We start from the raw sequence: 26162 nt of genomic DNA on the forward strand, positions 1-26162 counted from the left end.
CAGAGCTAAATGGCAGCAGTGAACAAACTGATACTGCAGCCTCAAAACCCAGGGAGATCTTTATTCCACAGTTGAAGTTATAAAGTTTAGGCTTAAAACCCAGTTCCCTACGGGCTAAGTGATGACCTATTACTTTTCCTTTCATGCCATAATGAAAGATGCTATGCAATATATATACGTTTTTCCTTTGATATCCACCTTTCTGCTGAAACTGCGATGTTTCACAGAGGATTTTGTGTTGGCAGGGTGCAGGAAGCACTCTAGATGCTGAGGTCCTGCCAACCTGCCCAACCAGACACTGAGCTGCCCACTGCACCACTTCTGCATGGTCCACTTAGAAGAGTGGTGGGGAGTCAGGAGGGTGGGAACACTTCCTCTACCTTCACCAGTGTCACTGATGGAATCACTCCACAACCATTGAGAAGGGAAGCTTAAAGCTCTCCATATCTTCCACGCAAAGAAAATTAATTCCCCTGCCTCAGTCATTAGCCTAAAGAACTCAGTGTGTCCTTGGTGTCAAATGCTGTGCTTGTGCTGAAGGGTCAAGAGCGCTCCAAGGATTAATGGGAGACCACAGACCTTTGCACACAAACAAGTCTTGATTTCTTGTTGGGATGGCCCTGGTTGTGCATTCATCCTCTGTGCATCTGGATTTGTAGCACTGGGGAGAGAAGAAAGGTGTGCTCCAGCAAGTCCACTGCTGTGCTGCGAAGTCAGGGCAGTAAGAAACCTGTTCTGCCCGAGGTGGAGACTATGGCCCAAAAGTCAGTCACATCTGCAGGTTCTCACAATCACATGTGCAACATCCAGACTTTTTCCTCAAAATCCATTCTTCTGTTCAGCTGCAGCGTTTTCCAGAGGGGGAAGGAAGGTCTCCCACCAGAGCTCAGCCTCAGGGCAGTTATTTCCTTCCCCTCCAGAGCAGCTCCTGCAGAGCCAGGAGTGGTGCACAGGGCAGGCACACATCCACTGCTCCTCTGTGAAGAGCACAGGGGGCTGGGCTCTGGTGTAATGCTGCTTCCAGGCTTTCTTCCAGTCCCAGCTAAGCCCCCAAAGGCTTGTCACAGACATCACTAACCATTAGATTCAGCTTCTAGGCCTTCATCCAGAAAAACACTTAAACATCTACTTAAGCAGCATCAGTATGATTAAAAACACCAGTGTCTTCTGCTATTTAAACAGCAGCACAGTCCCATCTTTTGGTTCTCTAGGGAAGAAAATCCTATGCACAGATGATTAGGACTATTCATCAGTTTAAGAACAAGCCTCTATCAAGCAAATGAATTTCTCCTGTGTTGGCCCAAGAAGAGGAGGATTACTTTACTAATTCCTCTTTTTTCGTGTTTTGCATATATTCTGCCTTCACATATACACCTCATCATATATAGCATCATTTGAAACACGGTAGATCCCAAAATTAGAGGCTATTTTTTGCAAACAGTTTCAAAGTTTCTGAGAGAGAAAAGCCTGCTTAAACTAACAAACGTTGTTCTGATTCTTGCAGCAAAAAAATCCTGGCATCTGTCCAGGCAACGCTTATCAGCAAATCCTAACAAGGCAACGACTGTTGATTTAACAAGAAACAACACACTAACCCACAACAGTTAAGATTAATTTAAGGCTTGACTTAGTTCGTCCTTAGAATGATTTCTCTACTTAGACCAGACAGTCATGACTTTGGGTTGCTTAGCATCTCTAATGGCTACATACAAATACTCCAATCTAATCCTAATATATACCTCTACAAGGTCAAACAGGCAGTATAAAATATGAACATTCATCTGTTCTTGGAAAGTAAGGCCCATCATTTATCTTCATAGCCACTATATAAATTATCATAAGTAATATTACTTCAAAAACTTCAAGGTGTTCTTTGCTCCAGGGGAAAAAAAAAAAAAAGAAAAATTTGAAAAACCCATGAAGTTCAACAAAGAATATTTCATGCAGGTGCTAAGACCCCAAATAGTTTTTCCTTCCCTAAAATGTCTCTTTACAGTTAGAAGACAGATGATTTCTAATACAAATAGATTGGGGGAGTTGCATTAATTCTCCATAACAGGCTTTTCTCCATCATTAAAATGTCAATACAATGCTCTGGAGAAACTCTGTGGTTTGCTTTGTATGGGAGAAAGAGTTGGCCAGGACCTTGTCTGTGAGTGGCTCTGGCTCTGTTATCGTACTGCAAATGGGAGATATAAAAGGGTGAGATGAGGTATTTTCTTGCTTTTAAATAATACACTGTAGGGAATCCAAGTTATTACTACCTCCTCTTAACCCAGCCATTAATTCATGACATTTGTAAATAATTATTTGTTCTTTTCTTATATCAACAGTTACATGAGGAATCCTCCTTTTTGTGGGAAGGTGTGATTTGTAGTTGGTGTCTGCAAAACCCTTGTAAACAATTGTATAAAAGATGCCAGGTGATATTAAATGCATGTATTAGCCAAAACAGACAATTTGTTACTGTGCGGCATTATATTTTAGAAGCTCAACACCGTTACAGAATCAGGTTGTTGCACCAAAGTGCGCACATACCATCAGGCACAATAAGATCTTTGCTAGCTCTGCCTCAGGCTTCCTTTACAATGCCATTTTCCAGTAAGACATTTTCTTACAGCTGACCTCACCTAGACCGTTATGCCCAGGAGCAGGATTTCTCATCTGGCGTTTATGCTACACACAAGAAGACCAATCACAAGTCCTTCCATGTTTGCAAAGGATGCAAAGTACAGGGACAGTTACACAGAAGTGTATCTTTTGGGGGTTCATGTGAACGCCACTGCAAGCATGGATGGTTGGAAAACAACACTTAGGAGAATTTAATTCTTCCTTTAAAAGTACATGATGTGACATTCAATCATCTCATAGCTCTTCAGCAGACTGTCTAAGGGTGTCCATGTGCTCCTCAGCTGAGTGATGCAATCACAGTCTGGTGCTTTTCACACCCTGGCCATATGTTGTTGCCCAGGGAAGCTGTGGATGCCCCATCCCTGGAGGTGCTTAAGACCAGGCTAGAAGAGGCCCTCAGCCACCTGATCTAGTGGATGGCATCCCTGCCCACTGCAGGGGGGTTGGAACGGGGTGATCTTTAAGGTCCCTTCAAACTCGAGTCATTCTATGATTCTATGATCAGTCAAAACGTCTCTGTGTTAAAGTGACACTGGAGCAAACCTCTAACTGCAGAGGTCTTGCTGGATCTAGTGGGGCTGCATGGAGGGCAAGGGCGACCTAAGTATCTCACCACCAGATCCTGCTCTCAGGGTGCAGCTGGAATAGTTGGTCTCTGGTAGTGAACAGAATAGCAGGTCTCTGGTAGTGAACAGGGAAAGCTGCAGTGCTTCCAGTAGTAGACCCAAAACCATGGCAGCACATGGGAGAGGGCAATGTAAGCACTTTGGGGTTGCAAAGTTGCAGATCTGCCTGCTCCATCCTGGCCCTCCTAACATCTGAGGTGCAACAGAAGTCTCTGTTGCTGTAAAGCAATTCTGTCTTAGCTTGAAGGTAATGTTTTAGGTAGCTACCAGAGCACTCCATGTGCACCTTTGAATAGAAGAGCTCTTCTTACTATTACTGTCTTTTAGAGTGATTACTAACAACCTTAGATAAAGGAGTCAGGTAGGTGTCATCTGGCTGCAGTAATAAAATGTTAGTTGACTTATCAAGAAATCACGGCTGAAAGGCCACTGGAAAAAAAATAAACAAAAAACACAGGAGTGCTTGTATCAAGGACCCACGTAAGTATTACCACAGGATGACAGCACAAGTCTTAACACCGAAAGCACAGGATGGCACAAGAGGTGCCAGAACTAAAAATCACCACTCACCAATGGTCAGTTACCATTCAATAAGAGACTGCAACTTTGCGTGCTGAGAAAAAATGGTTTTAGGGTGAGCAAAGAATAAGTATCCAACATGTTTTATGTCCCATGTACCATAAATGCATATATAAGATGGAAATGCAAATGAATGTGAAATTGTCAACTAAGTACGGCAGATATGCAGACAGCATTAGCAAACATACAGAAATGACCAAAAGTAAACTCAGGGGACAAACAAACTCCAACGATCAACATAATACTCCTACCTTCAGAGACTGCTGGACATACGCTATTTTCCATTAAACCAATTAAACCACCCCTAAGACACTCGCTCTGACTCCCTAAAGGAGATCTGTGATATTGACCTTGGATCCCAGAGATGCATGGAAAGGTGAGCCTAACACCTGAGAAAAGAGATACCAGAAGTGTGTGCATGATAATTCCAATGATGTTGTTGCTGAGCATGAGCTGTAATATTTGGATAATTTGTCTGTAAGTGTTAGTATCATTGCTGTGTGACCAGTAATACTACTTTGATTAGACTGCTAGGACATTAATTAGACTAACACTGAATTCTTGGCTTTGCATATTGAACGTATTTCCATAGCTCATACTAATTGCATGTGGTGTTTGCTCTGATGCCTCACTCTTGAGGACTACTATTAATACAATGCAAAGCGTTACAGAGAATTTGGCAACCTAAGCTGTAATTACAATGCACGTTGCCAAGCATTGTTCTCCACCAGCCTCCTTGGCAAGTCAACCCTACCGAGCTCCTCTGTATAAAGAGCTTTTGCAATGGCATTACCATCCTGGCTCTGTTACAACAGCTCCTACCTTGCCATCAGCATGATGGACCTGTTGCAGTCCATCACTAGAAAATGCTGCTTTTTCACAAGCACTAGAGGCTATGAGTACACTTTCAATTAGACCTAACTTTTTAGACGTGAGCAAAACTCTGTCCAAACAAAAAGAAATGAATCCAGGAGAAAATGTAGAATGTGAAGTGAGTACAGAACAGGCTGATTCAGTTTACGAAAGTAAAAGAAGTTTGATCCTGTTCTATAAAAGCTGCTATTGTCCTTCTAGTTATATGCTTCTGTACCCACGCAGCACTTTATCCAATTAGATTTTATTCACCACTAACACCTGCAGCAAGGAACAAAATCTGGAGCACTTTTTTCACCCACTGGTCCAATTCCAGACTGGCTTAAAAGTGTCTTCAACTCGCCCAGTGCATTTGCATTCCCTGTACTTGCAGAAGCTCTGTCCCGTGTCTCGTTATTTTTACAAATGACTATGTGCCTGCCAACAGTCTGTGCACTGCCATCCGGTGTTTGCAGCCCAGCAGAGTGAAACTAGGCCATTTGATCCTGGGGACAAACGGGGAAGGAGGTGGCAATTCAACCAAAATGCCTTTCCTGTTCTTCCTGAGGCCATACCACGAAGTGATGCAGGACGCTGGGTGCTGCTCCTTGAGCACAGTGACTAGCCAAGTTAGCATCCACATCTCCAGATGTCCCTGAGTGCTGGAGTGAGAATGCAGTTACCAAAATGATAGCTCTATATGGCAAATTACAGTGGGAGAAATGAATGCTTATCTGTGTCCTGCTCCTCAGAAAGCCAGGACCAGCTCATCACTGAATCCTTGTTTGCTGGGCCTTGTTCTGTGCATGTCGCACGGGATTAATTTCACCCACAGGTGCATTTTACTCTATATTGATTTTTTTGTATGAAAGAAAGCTGGGAATTAAGCTTGCAAAGACTGATCTCTTAACTCTGTTCAATAAGGCCAGGGCAGATTAAGTTAGTAGTTCATCCTTCTGAGGCTAGACATTTAAATCATGGCTCTAAGGTGAATTCTGTGTGTACTTGCTTGGTTAAAAATCAGGAACAGTGTTTAAATGTCTCTGCTTGAGGTTTCCTACTTAATACACCAAGGATTTAATTAGAAAGCTGGGAAATCACAAAGAGTTATAATTGCCTCTTAGGGGAAAGGCGTGAGGAGGAGGAAGCTCCCAATCGAGCATATCTTTTAAAAACAAATACTGCAGATTTTTACATTTATTTTCCAAACGGGCAGCCCTGGGGTCTTCCTCCCTTCTCAGGGTATTTCCCCCGGGTGCCCTGGGGCTGTGGCCTCCCAGTGGGGCTGAAGCTGAGGGGGGCACCTGGGGCCGGGCTCCTGTTAGATGGCAGCCGAGGCCTGCCTAGGGGCTGCCTGGAGGCCGCCCAGAGGCCTCAGTTCCCCATGGAGGCCTTGTCCCACTCCGTGGAGGCTGCCCTCCTGGGCAGGGGACAGCCAGCAGCAGCGGAGGGCAATGCGCCCGCCAGCGCCGGCAATTACTTCAGGAGGATAAAATGAATAAACCAGGAGGCGGGATGCTTGTTAGCTCGCAGGCTGCAGATTTACGAGCCTTCAATAGGAGACGAACGTGCGACTTTTGGAAATGCCGCAAAGCCTAGTGGCTTACATCCACTTTCAATTTCCAGTCGCTGCTCCCTGTTTTTCCTTCCCAATCCTGGATTAACTGTCATAAACAGCAACAAGCAACAACAAAACCCACCACCAACAAAACCTCAAGACAACTGTTAACACCATTTGGAAGTTTCGTCACACACTGCTGATCTCTCTCTTGGGCATGCAGCAGAGATGTAAGGCGTGATCCTGTGATCCGGAGCTCCCCCTCCACCAAAGGCAGAAGCGTTTGAGCTTCCAACCACGCACTTTGCAGCCACCCACACGAGCGTGAGCCAGGCTGCATGGCGCGCTGCTACCAAGCCCAGAGGGAGAGCAGGAGGAGCAAGAGACACAGGCCCTGGCTGGGTGTTGAATACAGAAACTGGGCAATCTAGTCTGAAACCGCTGCCCTGCCTCATGCTCCCTTGGCGAGCAAACGCTCTGCTGCGGGACAGGCCCTGCTGTGGTGCAGTGCGTGAGTGAGTATGGCGGGGCACAGACACCTTCGTGGAGTGGCTTGCTGCCCTAGAAGTCCTACAGCTTACAGAAGGATAAATATTTCATGTCCCTTTGCACAGGGAAGGATCCAAGGGGAAAAAGAATAAAAAGAAAAAAAAAAAGAACAAGACGTTAAGTTTCATGTCTTAGAGGATATACCAAGATTTTGCCAGAAGCAGAATCTAGGGCTCAAAACTCCTATTAATTCCTGTGCTAAACACAGCTGCCTCCATAGATAAAACAATATGTGCAGTAACAAGCATCCATTTATTTTATGGGTTACTGTTAAATAATTTGGACATTTGCACCATTACACTACTCACAGTGTGCTGGTCTCTTTTTTATTGACCCAATGATGCTTGCCTCACTGGGACCTGATGCCTGCAAGCCTTAGTATTCTGCAGTTTCTTCATTAGTTCTAAGTGGGTAAACAAGTTACTAATAATCCATTGTGTTCCAACAGAGTCTCATGTACACAATGAAGAAGCCAGACCTTAAGGTAATAGACAGGGTTTACGTACTGTGGTGGGGGTTAGGAGAATACATCTAAAGTCACACCCTGTGACTGCTTCAGCCCTTGATGTATAAAGTGCAAGACCATCAGGCGGACATTTAGAGCTTTTTTTTGGTGTGACTCAGTCTACTGTTCTCATTTAAACACTTGACAGAAAATATACAGTACAATCATCTCTCTACTGTGCACACCATTCTCTCTAATGTGCACAAATATTTGCATTGATTACAGCTACCATGTTTTCTTTTAGCTTGCACCTAACATGGACATTCAGACCAATGATAAAGTGATGGCAGGGAGATTGTAAGTCACTGTAAAATATGAATGATACCTTGCACTGGCCACTGAGTCTGGACTCAGAGAAGCAATGGCAATTGATGCTTTCAAGACTTGAAGCAAGGTACACATTTTTATGCATTGGCATGTGATAGTGGGCACAGACTGAAGATAAATATATGACCACACACATTGGGAAAAACAACACACCATGCTTGACAGGACCATCTGGCTGTACTGAGGACTTGTACTGCTGTCTGCCACCATCACTTGACAGCAGCGAGCACTGATCACAAGATGTTGGCACTGGCCAAGTCTCTTTTAGTACGGCTCTGCCCATGGCAAGCGCAGTTGGCTCCAGCATTATGCCATCAGAATAAGCTCATCAGTTTTGTCCTGTAGGTCCCTTTCTGCTACTGTAGCAGAACGCCACAGCTGCCCCGGGAGTAAAGGCTAGGCTCTTCCCCCTTGGAAGTCTCATGGAGATGGAGTCACCTGCAGCTTCCCGCTTCCTTTGGCATATCCACCCAAATGCATGCTATTACACTGCACAGAGTCGGGGGGGGGGGGAGGCGGGGGGAAGAAAAAAAAAAAGGAAACACGTACAATGCCAAAGAAATACCAGATCTTCCCTTGTTAACAAAAAACTTAATAGCATATTGATAACAATAATTCAGTGTACTGCTCTTACTAGGAAAACCTGTGGTGATGGAGAAGAAATTCAATATACTTTTTACTCTTACAGAAAAAAAAGCAGTAAGGACCAACTGGGCAGAGCATTGTGATGGAACTGTAAGCAAAGATGGACATCCTAGTTATGCAAAAACTTGTTTGTATTGCTACTTTATGTTCCTTGAGGGGGAAAAGGAAAAAAATGGTGTGGCAGGTTACTGGGGTTGGCTTCATTTATGAGAAGGTAATGAAACTAACAGCAGCCATTTAGCAGGCTGGATATTATTGATAGGCAGAACACTTTGCAGTGTGGGAATGAGGGGAAAGGTCTTTACAAATCTAGTTTTCTCTTCTATACTGACTTGACCTTCTCTGCTGTAACTCCTTTATATCTCCACTACCTCAACATCCCTCTCCTACAAAATAATGCATCTCCTCCTTGAGGTTATGTGAGGTTTGCACAACCCTGTGACAGCTGAAAACCGTTCCACTCACTGAGAAGCACCTATTACCCAAGTACATTGGGTATTTAATTTATTTTTTAAGAGCTTTGTGCTTTAGGATCCATGAGGGCTACACATTTCCATGAAACAAAACACTCTCAAATACTCTGCACCAAAGGAATCAATAAACTCCTGTCAGCACTGAGCTGCCTACTGACACACAAGACACCTTCACCCTCACTGCTCAGCTCTAAAAAAGTCTTGCATCAAGGCTAGGCACTCATTAGATCAGCTCTTTCGCTGTGATGTCAGCAGGTGGGTGATATGCAGGCCCTCATCTCCTGCTATAATGAACGCAACAAGCGCATGCCAGCAGCCAGACGGGGATCTCTGCGTGTGGGCTGGGTACAGCTGGGGCAAATCAGCATCCTGGTTTGCATAACTGCAAATCTGGAAACACAACGTCTGTATTTGTGGATCCGCCTGCGTGCGGCTGCCCTCCCCTGCACTTGATGGCTTGCAAACTCTCAGGACACTGCAGCTGCGGCTCATCGTGAGCGGCACCTCTTCTGTTGGAGCCACAATCCCTCCCACCACCCTTGCCAGCGCAGCGCCATGGACAGCATTACGGTCCAGCCTTGCGCTGCCAGAGTTTGCGAATTTAGCAAATGAGGCAAAAGTTACAGGAGGCAAACGATCTGGGAACCCATCTTGAGTTATGCAAAATGCATGGAGTTAGGTATTCACAAAATTGCTTCAGTGTAATTGTCGGCACGTGGATTGTTTGCAAACAGCTAGCACAAACTACTTAGTGCTAATCATTTGTTCCGTGACATAGTTAGTCATGCACTATTTCTGCTTCTTGAGTGGGTGATTGTATCCTCCTAAAGGAGACGATAAGAACCAGTGAAAATGAAGCACACCCTGGGATTTTGACATGGATAAGCAGTTGTGATAAAACACTAAAGCGTCATGTCTCACTAATCTCAGCGAGACACTCGTGTCCGTTCACCTCCATGCAAATAATCCATGATGGCTCTGTGCAGCCTGGTGAACCGCACCTGGGGACCAGGAATCCATGTTGGTGCTTTTTGGCTCAGTGAGTCTTTTTAAGTCCCCAAACAACTGCAAGTGCTGTAGAGGAGTACCTAATTACCCCAGACAACCTGAAAGGAAGGGATGACAGAGCACTGCTCTTACGGGTTTGACAAGAACATACGATCAAAACTGCGTGCTCTCTGCAGGAAACGATGGTGCTTCAGGGGGAGAGAACCTATAATAAAAATCACTGAAACAGTGTATTTCCTGGAGAAATTGGAACATATTTTTTCCTTCCCTTTCCCCATGTCAGATTCTCTCTCTGTTTTTGTGACCCTAGCACTTGAATGCAAGTTTTGGTCAGTTTTTCAAAGGAAGAATTATGCTTCTACACATTTCAGTGACCTGGAATGGAGCTACAGAAGGTGAAAAAAATATAAGCTCTGAATTTTGATATTTTGCATCGACATAGAGGCTGCACTTTGAGCAAGGGAACTGAAATATTCTGCAAAATTCCCTGCTTAAAACCCTTGGTGGTACCACACAGAACACCAGGATGTATTATTAATAAATCCAAGCGAAACGGCCAGCCAGCTGTGAGAACACCGGGAGAGAGAGACACTCACACAAAGCACCATCTTCAGTTAAAGGTTTGCTTTGGAGCTCTTTTCCTGAAACGAAAGCAAGGTAAACAATGTTTGTTTAGAGACCATTCTTAAACCGTCAGGAGATTCTGTAAACACCTCCAGACTGCTAAGCCAGTGGTGGGGGGCACTGTGCAAGGTGGCGTGAAGGTTGTAGGAACAGCACCCTCTGTGCTCCTGGCGAAGGAAACAGAGCTTGTCCCCCCATGGGCAATGCTGGTCTTTTCCTGTCCCACTCTGTGCAATGAGAAGCACTGCTCACTCCTGACATAGTGCTGGATGTGCCTGCTCTCGGGGCTGGCTGTTTCTTCCTCCCCGTACTGCTCACACTCCTCAGAAGAAAGGATGCCACAGCAGAGACCGTGTCATGGTTTACGTGAGGCTGGGGCCAAAGGCACATGCAGATTAGGTGCTCCATTTGCAGGCAGGCAACTGACTGCTGCTGCTTTGGACAGCCCTGCACAACTACTCAGCTCCCAGAGGAGACTCCTGACAAAGCAAGGAAGTTCAGCCGACCCTCTCTGGTCCCAGACGGGCAGATCAGTAACTACTCCTGTCCTTAGTCCATTGTATTTTCCTATAGATTTTTAAGCCTCCTTTGGAGAAGACCGAAATCTCCATTTGAGTCCTCTGTTCAATGGTCAGATTGAATTCTCATTTCTCTCCCTCTTAACAACAATAAGAAGCCATTTTGCTGCTTGTTACTCTCTAATAAGATTGCAATAATTTTGTATAGCTCTCGGAAGACATGCATTTGCTCTTATAATGCTGGAATAAGTAGGGTCCAGAAAAAGATGAATTGTCTGAATTATCCTTGGTCTTACTCAGCAAATGGCTTTCTATAGAATTTTAAGTGAAGGGAATGTAATCTCTGGTGAGAATAAGTTCAAGTAGAAACAAGTCAGGTAGAATTAAAGGTTAAAGTTGATAGCAGTGTTAAGCTCACGTGTGAATATAGTTTAAATATCACAGTAGCAAGCCATGGATCTGTTAGACCAGTTCCTCATCCACAGCAAAGCCATACCATGCTTAAAAGAACAGGAAGTCTGAATATATATATATATATGTATATATATATATATTTTGTTAATGATGCCAAATGCATCAGAAACAACACATATATACTCAAATGAATGAAATTATTCATTTCAGCTGTTCTCATACTCAACATTTGCTTTCATGAACATTTAAGTAATCCAATTACACTAGAACAAATGTTTGTAGAAAATGAACAACAGAAGTGTATGCTTGCAGTATTCGCAAGTTTCAGCTTCCATGTATGTCTCCAATTCTCATGTTCATGAGATTGAAAGAGAAAAAAAATACCACATGGCTTAGCCAAGCAACCAAAACCATATCTCAAACTGGTCCCAATTCAAAGCCAGGAAAGTTTTTACATAATTTTTTAGAAGCTCCAGGTTGCAGTTAGCCCTAGTCATTCATGCTTGTTCCAGAAATTTCAGGTGTTTTTCATGCAGAAAAATTGTCAGCAATTATCAGATGTATTATTCACTGTGAGTTCTCACTTCATTTTCCTCTTAAAGTACACTTCTGGGGAGGAATAGAAGAGCAGTATGATCTGGGCAACAAGCTCCTGTTCTCTAAGCAAGGAATCTTTCTTATGTTAATCATGTGGTATGCCGCATCCCACCACAGGTCTCAATTTGCAATTTATTCTTTTGCTGTGAACCTGTATGGGTTGTGAATGCCCACAGAGGACATCGTGGAACAGCTAACTTTCACATAACTACATGTTACATATTTATATGCACTGTCAAAATGGTGGGAAGATACGAAATTCAGTTTCACTGGAAACTAGCAGGCTGAGCTATTTATAAATAAGTGTCTTATTTTTGGTGCTCTTCAGAAAATGTGATGAACAGTGAGTGATGAGCAATTTATGTTGCTGATCATTTGTATCACAATAGAGCATTGCGGTCTTTTTCTGGAGTCAAGTCTCTGTTAATTTAGGATCTGTATTACCCTACAGTCGAAGACAGGACCTCAGAACAAAGACCAGTGGGTAAGATGAAGAAAGGATGAAAGAAGGAAGGCACAATGAAAATGGAAGAGAAGGTACAAAATGGAGTAGCTGAATAAAAGTTGAGAGTTCCTGGGGATTCTGGGATCAATATTCAAAACAGACCACTCACCCATCTCTCTCTCTCAAAAAAAGATCTCAGTATGAAGGAATCCTTTCCCACGAGTATTCTGCGCTGGAGGATTTTCTATTTATACAATGAAAGATAACATTAAACCAAATGTGGAATGATGAATGTGAAATAAATAGTTAGAAGAACTACGTGCTCTGAAGAGATCTTACGAGTCTAACAATGAAGAAAGCAGGTTTTCATTAACAAGTGTACACTTGTTACCCTGTACTAAGTAAATAATTCATACGTATAAAAAGATAATCATAAGGGTGACTGGATAATGATCATTTTGCCTTCCCGGGGCTGACTGCTGATGCAGGATTCTCCATCAGAGGCCACAAGGGTATTGTTAACCACACCAGTCTATCCAACATGTTTCTGTACTAATACATTTTATAAGAACTTTCAAAGATGTGATTAATAGGTGTTTTTTTTTTTTCTCTCCAGAATCTCTGGGAAATTAACACTGATGCCATCTTTGATCACCGCCTCCCTATTTTTCACTCCAAGAAAAACACCCAGTTGAGCTGAGCCTGCCAGCTGCACTGATCAGACACATCTACTCACACCCCGAGCACGCCTGGAAGCCAGCAAGGGGAATACTGCTCCTCCCAACTTCTCTGTGCCCTTCAGACTCAAGCAGCACCTGAGCTCCACTCTACCAAGTCTTCTGCACAGCTTAGCATCCCCTGCCTCATGAAAAACATAAATGAGGTATTTGAAGCTCTGCAGCAATTTTATTGATGTCAGCATGAGTTTGGCAGGAGCTGCCCCTCTGGGTGGCTTGCAACAGCTGTAGATTGCTGGCCTGCCACAACAGGCAGTGTAACTGGTTTTGCCAAACTGGGAACAAGGGGGAATGTGGGGATCTTAGGGCACCAAATTCCCTCGGGCACAACACTTTCTTCCGGGGTCGAGGCACCCCAGCCAGCATCACCAAGTGTCACCAGTGCCAGCTGCGTGCTTATGGATGAGTGAGGAGGAAGGAGCGACGAGAGGCGCAGAACCTTGCTTCACAGCCCTGCTTCGTTTTGTACTCAAAAAAGCCCTTGGAAAATCCTGTCTGGCTATCACAGCAATAACATTTAAAGCTTTCATGTCCCAAAGCTGAAACCAAAAGCACCGATGTGTTTTGCTTTAACTGCTTACTTCTGTTTCCCTCAAGGCTGTTACTGGGCATGTATTTGTCCCATCAGAGCTCTACATTTCAGCACCTATCACATGCAATTTAAGCTGAGGAAGCCCAGACAAGTCACTCTGTTTCACCTTGTTGCCCTCCTTCTAATGCAGGAGCAAAGCCCGATGCTGTTAGCTAGAACAGCTCCAGTACACTCTACAGAGGGCAGCTATCAGCTCCAAGTTATGTCCAGATCTATTTTTCCCATGTTCTGATGCTTATGTCGAGTACAGTAAATTCTTAGAAACAACTGTTCCCCTCATAAGAGCTGTTTAACTGATATATATATGAATGAGCCTTACAAGCTGAGAAAGTGATAAATAATTATGCTTTCATCCAAAATAGCACCAGAAAATTATCAAAATGTGAATATTGACTTTTCATCTGATTTGAAAAAAAAAAAAAAGTTCTTTTTAAGCTGGTTTGAGTGAGTACGCTATTAAGATGAGTGTAATGTAACTGCTTTATCAGTAGCAACGTTGTGAGAGCCCGATGCATAATACAGCTGCTCTTTTTGGCTATTAATTGCAATGCCTAATAGTTCTTTCCTTGCATCAAGTGCAAAGCTTCATTTTTAAAACCTCGGTTTTTGCTCAAAGATCTGTCTCGTCTTTTAACTCTGTCTTAAGTTAGAAAGCCTAGTAAAATGTCTGATGAACAGCATGGGCAATCGTTTCCTTCACACTCTTAAAAAAGCTGAAAGTGGAATAGCACGCCGTTAGGGAAATGCTAAGAGTTTAAAATCTGCCTGTGCAGCATATCCATAGATTTTTATAATGCATTTCAAATACTTTCTACATTGTAAAATAGGCTTTGAAAGCTATCATCACAGATGAAAGCTGGTAAAAAAAAAAAAAAGTAATAAAAATATTGTAGCAAGAAAAGGAAAATGGTGCCTGTTTCTGAATTTCCTGACATTTGATTTCTCCTCTATAACAGCAACAATCAAATGATTGCAGTAATTTCTCCATTTGCTGTGCTTTAGTGGCAGTGGAGGGTGCACCTGTGCTCATGATCACTCTTTCTCCCTTCCTGTCCACCTCCCCATCTGTAGGTGGGCAGATTCAGGTGACCGAAGCACTTCTGATAAAAGTTAATTAGCCAGAACACTGATGAGCAGATCTTTCCCTCTGGGTGCCAAGGGGAAACCTTCCCATCAGCTCCAGAGGGCTCTTCTAGCTCTGCAGCTCATTGCAAGGGGGGTGCCAAGCAGCCGTGTGCAGCCAAGGGACTCAGCACCATCTCCTTGCTCGCTGGGCCTGCACACACACCCTATAGGTATGGATGGAGTGGCCGCGCATGGGGACAGAGGTATTCACAGGCCCTCTGCGTACACCTGCGGGCTACATATATCCTATATGCAAGCCAAAACCACACCCAAGGCCATCTGTGTGCAAACATCTGGTTCCAGTGCCCTCCACCAGTGGCAGGTAATGCTGTGTTTTGCTGCGGTTTGTGGTGTGCCCTGCTGCCAAGTCCCTTCTCAGTCTTGGCAGCTCTTGGCGTACTTGTCAATAATTGCCAGAAGTAACGTTCGGAGCTTGATGTGACAGCTGCGAAGCACTCGGGGCCAGATTGTGGACTTGTTAGTCACACTGCCGAGGAGTCCCTTGCACAAATGGCTTTGCTCAAGTGTGACTCCCTTAATAAATGAATCATCTATCATTGCTGCCTACTCGAGCTTAAATCCCTCTCCCAGTTCTGCTGTTACTTCCACCATCTGCACATCCTCTCCCCATGGTGGTGAGAACCAGCCTGGCTGATCCATGGGATACCTGCAGAAACGGGCAGCCCATCAGGGCCAGATCAGATGTAAAGAACAGCCACTGACGTCCAATGATGCCATCCCACAGCTGCTGTGTCTGGACTTGCTCCCATGTATTAGCAAGTCCTGTGTAGGTACCTACTAATCTGATGCTACATGTGTTGGCACGAGCTTGCTCTGTCTCATGGCAATGTGACATGCTGGACCAGAAGATGTCAGACCCCCACGTGGCAAAGCTGTTGGCTCAGCAGTCCCCTGGGAGGTCTGTGTGACTTGTTTGGGAAGAATTACACACTGGAGGCAACAGTTCCTAACCAGGGAGCACGGCAGCCCTGCCAAGTCAGCCCTGACATGGGAGAGATGCTTTGATCTCTGCTTGGTGACCCCAGCGCCTGGTACAGTGATTTCATGTAAAACTCAGTTCTCCTGCTTTTCTGCTTCTGGAGGAACAGAATTTAAGAGCCACGGACGGGCATCTCCTCCTTTGTTTCTCAATTCAGTTTATTTTCTCCTTATCTCCCCCTGTGTCACTTACACTTATGCCTATAGTTTTCTCACTGTGATTTCTTGTTTTCTTCCCTCTCTTTTCTGTGTCTCCTTTTAGCTATTCAAAATAAACTCTGCAAGTACTGGAATGGCAGCAAGATTCGGGGGGCCCTTTTGTTCAACTGAATGGAAAACACGATCCTTCCCCTCTTTGAAAGCTCTTCACTCACATCTACAGAAACATGATTCTTCTTGGAAAGATAGATATGGAGTGTGGAAAAAAACTACGCTTTTTCCAGTTTTCTGTTAATAACAAGTATATAAATTCTAGCTGTGATATGCCTTGATTTCTTTCACATACAAAAAATTGCAAGGAAAGCCGTGCAGAAAATGAATGGAACACACATTTTATTTGATGAGCTTTCGATATTTCCTTTGTTTAAATAATAAGCAACCCATTAAACATACCCTAGATAGGAATGTTTATAAGTGGTCTTTGAATTTAATTGTGAGCATCAAATTGAATAACATACAGCAGGACAAGATACTTGGCTATTTGCTAATTTCCACAGGTTACTTAGATCTGCTACGTATTTTAGTGGAAATATGAGGTGCTCACACTTTTTTGGACAAATTCTCGAGGGAAGTTATACTGAACACCCTAACCTATATTTGTCTGTTTGCTGCCGTACTTCTGTGTTCATATAGTATCTACTAGTATCTACTATCTCAGCCAATTTTTACTTAGTGAATACCACTAAGTTTGGTGTTTCTTCTGACAATGGCTGTCATTCAGTAAAATAATAATTAATGATTTAACCCTGCCATAGTTTTTTCACTCATCATCAACATGTGTTTGTCCAGTATATTATAAAAGACCTCTTCTAGGCCATACAATGAGGAAGACATAATTGTGCAAATACCCAGAAGAGCAAAAACACAAAAGAAAACATCATGGATGTTATTGAATCCAATGTTATTTATTTATTTTTTTTTAATCAGAAAAGCTGCACAGGATGAGGAATGATAAAATCTTGTTACTAACATGCTTGTATATTTTCTCCAAAATCTACTATCATATGATGAGTACGGCAAGGAAGGGGACTAACAGACAAATGTACATCAGGCTACAAGGCAGGTACCTTTGCTTCTGATTTTTTGTATGAATTCAGCGTATTTTCTTTTAGTTTATATAATAAATGTCTACTGGTACAGTATTCAGCTAAGAGGATCATCTTTCCTCCACCTCCTTTCCAAATTGTAACACTTAACCCCCAAATTGTTAACACTTAATCCCCCTTTTCGAATGGAATTGATATAACTGAAACTGCAACATAGCATATGAAGTTGACTACATGATTTGATAAAGCTTGACAGAACTAGATGCACTTCAAGAACAAAGTGATCATTGACATAATTTTATCAAAAGATTCACAGAGTCAGATACCCTAAATAATTACAGACATGGTGCACATTCTGAATCTGGATAGTCAACCTTTGCTGTATTTGAGACATTTTGCTCATGGCTGAGCTGAAGCCACTCGAACAGAGAATCTCTGGAGCGTGTATTTCAAACAATGCTGTGCTATCCAGTTTCTAGTGTCTCAAATCAGCATGTTGCCTTCAACTCAGAAATAAGCAGATATGCAAACTGAGGCATGACTAACATCTCCTCAAATAATAATTGCCAGGAAAAAGAAAAGATAAGCGTACAGAAAATTATTGATAGTGAATAATGTTATGATTGGTGGTTGACCAAACCAAGCCTCACAACTTGTGTTACAAACTACGAACACTAGAAAATAAGAACACCTTTACACTACCATCGGTGTTTAAGACATTTAGGTGAGTTTAAGAAGGCTGCTGAAATATTTCACAGCAATTTAGGTGATAAGGAATACTAAATAAGCTTCTAGTATTACAAAGCACTTCAAGTCTTAAACTAATATATTTGTAAACACATTTCCAACTCATTATACTGCTCCTCCATAAGCAACAAAACAGCTGACAAAATGAGATAATCTTGCAACTCAAAGTTCTGTATACGTTTATCTTATGCCATGCTAAAATACTGTAAGCTGCAAGATATCCCTATTTTAAAAGCCCAATGGTAGGATGGCAAATTCAGTGGGTTTCTAAGGGGCTTTATTCTAAAACGGGGGTTGGAAATAGTACTGAAAGTTCAGATTTGGAAAAGTTCACCCCAGCAGAGTACTGAGTACTCAGAGAGTACAGCAGAGTGCTCCTTCTATCTCAGTGGGATGTTAGAATTAAGGATCCAGAGGAGAGAACTCACCACTTTCCTGCATTCCAAAAAAACGATCCTTTGCAAACACAATGAACTGAATCCTCCTCATGTAATGTAAGCAGAATAAAGAATGTAGTTCTTTATTTTATTTCCATTGCCCCATGTTTCTGTGTATGCAAAGCTTCTTTTTAGAAAAAAATGTTCTTAAGAAAGTCACCATAGGTAGGTAGGCTGCAATTTTCAGTTTTAGTTAAGAACTGAAACAAATGTATGTCCTCTAACAGAATTTCAAACAGTGTTTGCAGACAGGTACGGATGACCCTGGAGTATCAGATGTACAACAGGTGGAGAAAACAGACCCTGAGCTAAGGCACCAAACAAGGAAAAAAAAACTCAAAATACATTATGTGCCAGTGCAACTTCTGAATGTTATGCCAACTTCACTTTCAGAAAACTTCAGTGCTTTCTGATCATGGACCAGAATATAAACAAGAACTCCCTTCCCTTCAATACACATCATCTGTCAACTTCAAGGTAACAGACAGATTGGCTCCAGCCAACAACCCAGTGAACCATCAAAACTCTGCACATCCTACAGCCCGTGATGCTCAACACCAGGACCTGGTCAACAGACCAGGACCACAAGCAAAACCATTCTTAGAGTAACAACACGAGGACTACGTACAATATTGTGAAGAAGAGCACGTCAGAGGCAGGAGATGGCAGCAGTTAGCAGGTACCTGAGTTCACCTTGATTCTGAAATGGGATCATTGAGCAAGCATTGCATTGCTGTGTTTCAGTGGAGGACTGTTGCAATGAGGAGATCTCTCACATGACACCAGGACAACTATGTTGCTAGCAAAATGTGAGTTACACCTCTAAATTTGTGTTTAAACAATTTATGACTCTAGGAGAACTGACTGCAGGCAAACTGTGGTTTTACACTAGGTGGCAATAGAAAAAGACTCTCGCTTTATAGCAGAACTATAGCCTAAATTGTGCAAATTTCAAAAGGAGCACTACAGCAGAACTGCAGACAGACCTTTATCTGAAGAGGAATGGCCTTTCAATTTCCATCCTTTTTACCTTTTGTTCCCCCAAGAACATCTCTCACAAACCCTCCTCAAGTGCCCAACAGTTGTGTGCCACTCTATTTATGCAGTGAGCTGAGGAGGGCTGATCACAGAGAAAGACTGAACACATATTGCTCCTCTATACAGTAGCTAGTACAAACTCCAATATGTGGACCAAGTCAAATCAGCAATGGCAGATTGAACTACCAGAGGCTGCAGTTAGGCAGATGTTTGGCAGCATCCCCTGGACAATAAGATTTTATCTGTTTTGTTCTGTTTTGTTCTATTTATTTTTTGCCAATCAGAAACAGTTTTCTATAAAAGTGCAATCCTGTCTTGAAGGAGGAAGAAAACTGCCTCTGAGCTATTAGGTAGAGAGAAGCTTTTCCCCATCCCCACTCCCTTTTTCTTTTCAAAAGAAAATTTAACCTCTTTTTTTTAAAACAAACAAACAAACAAACAAACAAAAAAAAGCGCCAACAATCATCCAAACAAAAAATCAGATGTTAACGGTGAGTTTCTTTTAAAGCCTCTGTTCTGAGCACAAGCTTCCTATTTTACCAGGAAATTCACCGTTTAACCTAAAACTCTGATTTGATTTATGTATTCTTTTGACCCTCCCTGAAGTCATAGCAGTGATCAGCAGTGCTGGCAATTCCAGTTACTCAGGAAACCAGATAAAGCATGGATGGGCCATGCAGGAACTAAGATGATTCAGATTTATTTTGCTGTTTTGTTGCTCTGAGAAGGCTCCTTTTAATGTTAAAAGACATCAGAGCTACTGATTTATCTGAAGCACACTAAAAATACTCCATTAGTTCTGAAGTTTGGAAAATGCTGCTGCAAACATTATCTCCCTTGTGTTTCTGATACTATCTCCTGTAAAATAGAAATTATAGGTTATATATGGGCTATCCTTCCCAAACTCTTGGCTCTGTACTAGAAGTGATATCCCTGTATCTCCTTGTGGTTCATGTTCCCTATCTCTTTTCCCTGTTCCATTTCTGGGAAAATTATTAATGACATTGGCAGTCTTGGAATGAAAAAATGAAGTGTGCTTCTTCCTTCAAACACACGTAAGATGACAAGCCTTGCCTCAATGACATCAGTGCTCATGGGCTGCTGTCTCCAAAATAATGATCTGTCAAAGCTTTAGTGCAATCTGCATTTGTGTAAGTAGTAAAGAAATCCAGTGGTTTTTTGCTTACTGAATGATGGTGATAAATTGTTACTTTTGCTTACTGAGAGTGTGAAAATTTACAGGAGTGACAGTAAACTCAGAAAAGTAAACAGCTTTTTTCAGGTCACAACAGTGTCTGGATTTACTGTCAGTATATGTTCATCACTAAATCACATATACAAATCAAAATGAAAAAAAAAAAAGTCACATTTTACTCTGTGTAGCATCCCTTGCAGCTGTCTGTGTGTTTTGACACAAACAACCCTGAGCTTTCAGCAAAAGCTGTTGCCTGTGACAGGACAAGCCCTGTATCTTTGTGATGGTTGTTGCCATGTGATTGTTAATTGCTGTGCGGGAACATTGTGAGCTTTTTTATCCCCTTAACTTCAGAAGGGTAGAATTGAATCAGAAACATAAGTTTAAGGATGCTCGAGCACAGCATTTGAAAGCACTAGGCATCCAGCTTACTTCGGATGCCTACTTTTGACATTTTTGACCATGGATCTCCACTTGATGTTATACTTTTGAAGTGTCGATTGTAATGGAGGCAACAGCCAGTAATATTAAAACATATTTCATTTCTAGAAACTGATCTTCCTTTTCAAGTATTGCTTTTTGCCATGTTACAGAAGATCTACTCAAAGTGTTTTTCAATTACAATGAGTATTTGCTTATTATAAACTTCTCTATGAAGTAGTAAGACTGTTAACACTCAGCAGGAGCACAGGTGTCACATTTGTACACTCCCATCATGGCACAACATGGAAAATGAAATCTTGTTTGTTGCTACTGTAAAATCATCCTAACAAAACCTTGGAATAAGAGTGAGGATTGGCTGCTAGGACACTGCCCACCATATGTAATGTCTGTTAGCACATCTGTGATGCTCCTGAAGGAAAAGCTCTTCAAGGGCAAGTGTTTGAGGGGTTCGCTGACAGCGACCTGCAAGGAGGGAGGCTCCACGAAGGCCGCCGCATCCCACCTCAGAAGTAAAGTTAGCCCCCAGCTCTCAGGCTTCTCCTCTCTGAAAATAATGTCTACTCAGACTATTTATGAGCAAAATCTGCCACAGTGACACTGCTGACTACCCCCTCTAGCGCTGCTAGAGGTGGTTGGCCTGTGGCCCTGGACCTGTGGAGCAGGAAGGTGGGAGGCCAGGGGGATGTCCACTTCACACCATTACTAGTGTGAGACAGAGCGACAAAATCCCGGGGTGCAGCGGGCAGTACGGCATCGGGGGGTGCTATGGCCAACCTTGTCGGGTCCCTGGGACAGGGACAGTGTTGGAAATCCCATAACAGTGGGAAGTGTGTGAGGTAAGGCTTCCAGAGTTGGCCAAAACTGGTGTATACTACATGAGGGTATGAAACAAAGTGTTCAGAGAGATGTTCAGTCTCTCCGATCCAATTCTGGAGATTAATAGGCTTGTATTACCTGCTGGCCTTTGAATAAGGCTGAGGTTTTTTTAAATCCACAAAGCCTTGAGTGATTTTTTTAGCTCATCTTAAAAAAAAATGAATCTATTCAGCACTTAAGCACAGGTTTAATGTCTGGCATTGGTTTCATTGCCATTGAAGACTGACATTTAAACATCTGCTTATGAACAAAGTCCTGATTTGGACAGATTTATCCAATGAAGACCTCCATATCAATGAGCACTTGCCTCCCCAGTGAGAATAACGTGAAAGGAAAGTAGGAACCTTGGAACTTGCAGAAAGGAACAATGTCTATAACCCTGCATTGAACGTGTCTTTTGTGTGTCCTCTGGCAGCTTCAGATGAACTCAGACCCATCTGGCATGGAACAGAAAGTATTTCTGATTTTAACAGAGCAGGGAGATGCTCAGTTCGGGCTCTGGTCTTAGGAACCTTTGGCTGTTGACTCAGGTACAACTGAGAGTGTAACTGAAAGGTTGGTAGATTTAAGTGAGATAACTTGGGTGCTACATGCACCAAACACACAGCAGTCATGGCAGTTGGTGGCATTGATTACCCCCGAGTTTGTGCAAAAATCTGCAGAGAAACTCAAATTACCTTTTTTTTTTTTTTTTTTTCTGAGCTAGAGAAAACTAGCTGAGTTTAGACCAGCACACAGTGGCTGAGCCTTCAATTACTGACTAGCACTTTTCCCACCTTTTCTGTCACCACCTAACACAAGAAATATAGAAGATACATATCCAGGCTATGTTTTTTATATTTTGCAAAGCAAATTCAGTTGGTAATCTTTTTTTTCTAATTACATTTTGAGCACAAAGTTGAGCTATGTCTTTTTATATAAAGCAATTGTTTCTCCTGGCTACTCAAATGGCAGCTTCTGCCATTTTACTCGCAACTTCCCTTGCATGGGCGACACGGATGAGAGCATTTTCCTCCTACTCTTGCCAGAACACGATTTCTGGCATGAAACCCACACTGGCAACATATTGAGCTGTTATCTTTTTCCAGAGTGTGCAACATTAAGATGCTGTCTCTGCATGATAGAAAGTTTAGCTCCCCTCAGATACTACTATTATTTGTGCCTAGGACAGTCAAGCACGCTGACTTTCTTTGCTACTACTTTAGGTACACGATCAAACAGACACAGTCAGAGTTTAGTTTCTACTATTTTAGCTGGGCAATTCAGTGCTCCAAAAACCAGATCTAACGGAAATGCATGAACTACAAGTAAGGAAAAAAAAAAAAAAAGCTAATGCTTTAGACAGCTCAATGAAAAGTCAAGTTACAGTGAACAACTTCCCTAAAATCTGTCACCTGCTGAACGATCGACACTATTCCACACCAACAGTGCACCGCATTCAGACCAGCAACAAATAAGCATCCTGGACGTTCATTTCAACCTCTTTTTTTTTTTTTTTTTGCCATTTATTTTGGCTCACAACCTTCTTTTGGTCCGGGAAGCTTCTCCAATGGACAAGCCGAGGACCTCCAGAGGAGCCCCTTGCCACCAGGCAGTAATGGACCGCGGGAGCCCGTCTTCTCCTCTCAGCCCAGCAACTCGGCGCAGGCTGAGCTGTCACCGCCGGGTCCTTCTCCCGCTCAAGCTGGGGGATGCTCGCTCGTCCCCCGCCGCCCCGGGGCTCCCACCTGGGATGCAGAAGCGTGGTTCCCCGCAGACACCAGGCGGGACCCGCTCCCTGCTGCTCCCCACGCCGCCCGCAGCCAACCGCCCCGGCGCTGCGGGGGCTCGGCGCTGCCTTCTCGCCGTGCAACGGGGGCCCGCCTCCCCCCGTGTGCCCCGTCCCCAGCTCCTTACCGGGCTCTGCCGGGGGAACTCGCCGAGCACGATGCTGACCACGGGGATGCGCAGCGCCGCCGAGACGAAGTCGAGCTCCAGCATCTCCCCGCGGCTCTGCGGGAAGGCGAGGATGGCGGAGACCCCCTGCACCACCACGGTGTGGCAGAGGCTCTGCAGGAAGGACGCGGGGTCGTTGCTCCACGAGGCGCTGGGGGAAGAGAAGGGGAAGAGGGGCAGGTCGCCCAGCCCCGCCTCGATCGCCATCACCACCTCCAGGGACAGGTTGTAGGGCAGCAGCCCGGACACGCCGTTCAGGTTCGCCACGGCCAGCAGCAGCGCGTCCCGCGGGGAGGGCGCGGGGGGTGTTCGCATCTCCCCGCCGCCCCCCGGCCGCCGGCCCCGGGACCCCGCCGGGACCCCCCCCTCGGGGCCACCGCCTCCTTCCACCGCCCCCTCCCGGGGCCAAGCGTCGGGGACCAAGCGGGGCTGCAGGTGGGTGGCCCCCACCCTGACGGTGTGCCCGATGCGCCGCAGGATCTGGCAGGGCTGCGGGTGGGACGCGGAGCCCGGCACCGCCGCCAGCATCAGGGCGCAGGGCGGCAGCAGCAGCAGGCACACCCGGACCACGACACCCCGCACCCCCGGCCCCTGCATGGCCCGGAGACCCCCGCCACGACCCCCGCCGCTTCCACCGGCCCCGCCGCCGTCCCGCCCCGCATCAGCCGCTCCGCGGCCGGCCGGCAGCGGCATCAGCCGCGGCGGGCGGACCCCGCACGGAGCCGCCCCCGCCGCCGCCCATGGAGCCCCGCTATCACCGCGCCCCCTCCGCGGGGACGGAGGAGGAGGAGAAGGAGGAGAAAGAGGAGGAAGGGGCTCAGCCCCCGGACCGCCCCTCGCGGACCCCTGTCTGTGACGGGGAGCACCCCCACACGGTGCAGTGTCCCGCACTCCCCCCACCCCACACGTGCAGCCCCTCTTCCCAAGCTGCAGCCCCCTCCCCAAACTGCACCCCCCTCGCCCTGGCTCCCCTTTCTCCGCAGCTTCCCCCCTGCGCCCCCTGCCCCCTGCCCGGCTCCGGGAAAAGTTGGGGCTGCCGGGCGGCGGTCGCTGGGCTGCGCTGCGCTCCCACCGGGAGGGACGGCGAGCGGCGGCCCCGCGCCGGCTCCTCCCCGGGCAGCCGGGACTTGTAGTCGCCGCCGCCCCCGCCGGCCGGGTGCCGCCCGCCCCCCCGGGGAGGAAGGAGGGGGCTAACAGGGATGCGCCCGCTCCCTTCCTCGGGGGCGCGTCCCGGGACGGCCCCGACGGATGCCCCCGGTGGGGGGTTTCGGCCAGGACTGCCCGCCCGCAAGAGCAGGAGGGGGGTCTGGAGGAGAGTGTGTGTGGGGGGGCGGGGGGCGCGGAGAATGTGCCCCGCGGCTGTGTGGACCCCCTCGGCCCTTCTGCAGTGGATGCTGCGCTGGGTGCCTTCGTGGTACAGCCGCCGCTTCACGGGGAGCCGCTCCTCGGCGCGTGCGAGCCGCAAACGCTTTCTAAAATCGCGTCTGTGACTGAGAGCGCTTTGCCCGAGGGAAAACAGGGCATAGAGGGGACGGGCGCGACGGTGTCCGGGGCTGTGCAAAGTCCACGCCGCGCCTCGGTGCTGGTAATTTGCCCTAATCCCAGGCAGGGTCGGGAGCCGTGCTGACACCCGGTTTAATGCTCTGGCCGGAGTACTAGAGCTCTCTGATCTTATTTCTGCGCTCCGCGATTCGTCTCCCGGACCGGCACCATGTCCCCCAGCCACCTTGTGCACCAAAGGGGTGATAACCTCGGCGTCACGGCGCACCGACCCGGGGACACCCGGAGCCCAAACCTCGTTGGTGGCTCTGGCAGTCCTGGCTGCCTTCCCTGGCTGGTTCAGTGCTGCGGGCTCCTGTGCGGAAGGACAGACGGAGACCCTCGCTCCTGGAGCGGTCAGAAATCCTTGTTTAACTCCTGTACAAGCAGCTCACCTTGCCTGAGTGCTGGCCTTGCTCTCTAACGTAAAGAGCTCCTCTCCTTTGAACGTTCACCTTCCTCCCCCTTTCTCTGAGTTTTATCCTCAGAGGTATTTATGAAATAACATCATATGCTCCCTTTCTTTCTTTCTTCCTTTTTTTTTTTTTTTAATTTTTATTAATTTGATGTACACAGAATCCATGTAGCAGGAGACACTTAGTCACGCTCTAAAGATGTGGTCACTACCCTCTGACAGCTCTGTAGGGCATGTTTTCTGAGCTAAATTCATCTTCTGTGAAGGGAGCTCACTGGCAGTGTACACAGTATTCAGAGTGAGGTCTTACCAAGGTCTTGTACAACCCTGCTGATATTTCTCTGTCTCTATAAAATGGTTTCACCTCCGATGTCCTTAGGTCCATCATGTTACCACTGTTTCACACCTGTGTGCATTACCATTGTCCAACTGATCTGCAAAGCCAGAACTTCCTTCACATTGCACCT

The 26162-nt window shown here is 45.4% G+C and overlaps 1 protein-coding gene across 1 annotated transcript in view; it reads right to left on the reverse strand.

Moving 5' to 3' along the window:
• The window catches only part of GRIN3A (glutamate ionotropic receptor NMDA type subunit 3A), a 73438-nt gene extending 48625 nt beyond the window's left edge, over positions 1-24813 (reverse strand). Inside the window, exon 1 of the mRNA XM_068666101.1 lies at positions 23703-24813. Coding sequence (XP_068522202.1) covers positions 23703-24434 — 732 coding nt within the window. The 5' untranslated portion in view covers positions 24435-24813. The remainder of the gene's footprint in view (positions 1-23702) is intronic.
• Positions 24814-26162: the final 1349 nt, after the last annotated feature.

The sequence above is a fragment of the Anas acuta genome, chromosome Z (genome assembly GCF_963932015.1).
Source record: "Anas acuta chromosome Z, bAnaAcu1.1, whole genome shotgun sequence".
In the NCBI taxonomy this organism is placed as follows: Eukaryota; Metazoa; Chordata; class Aves; order Anseriformes; family Anatidae; genus Anas; species Anas acuta.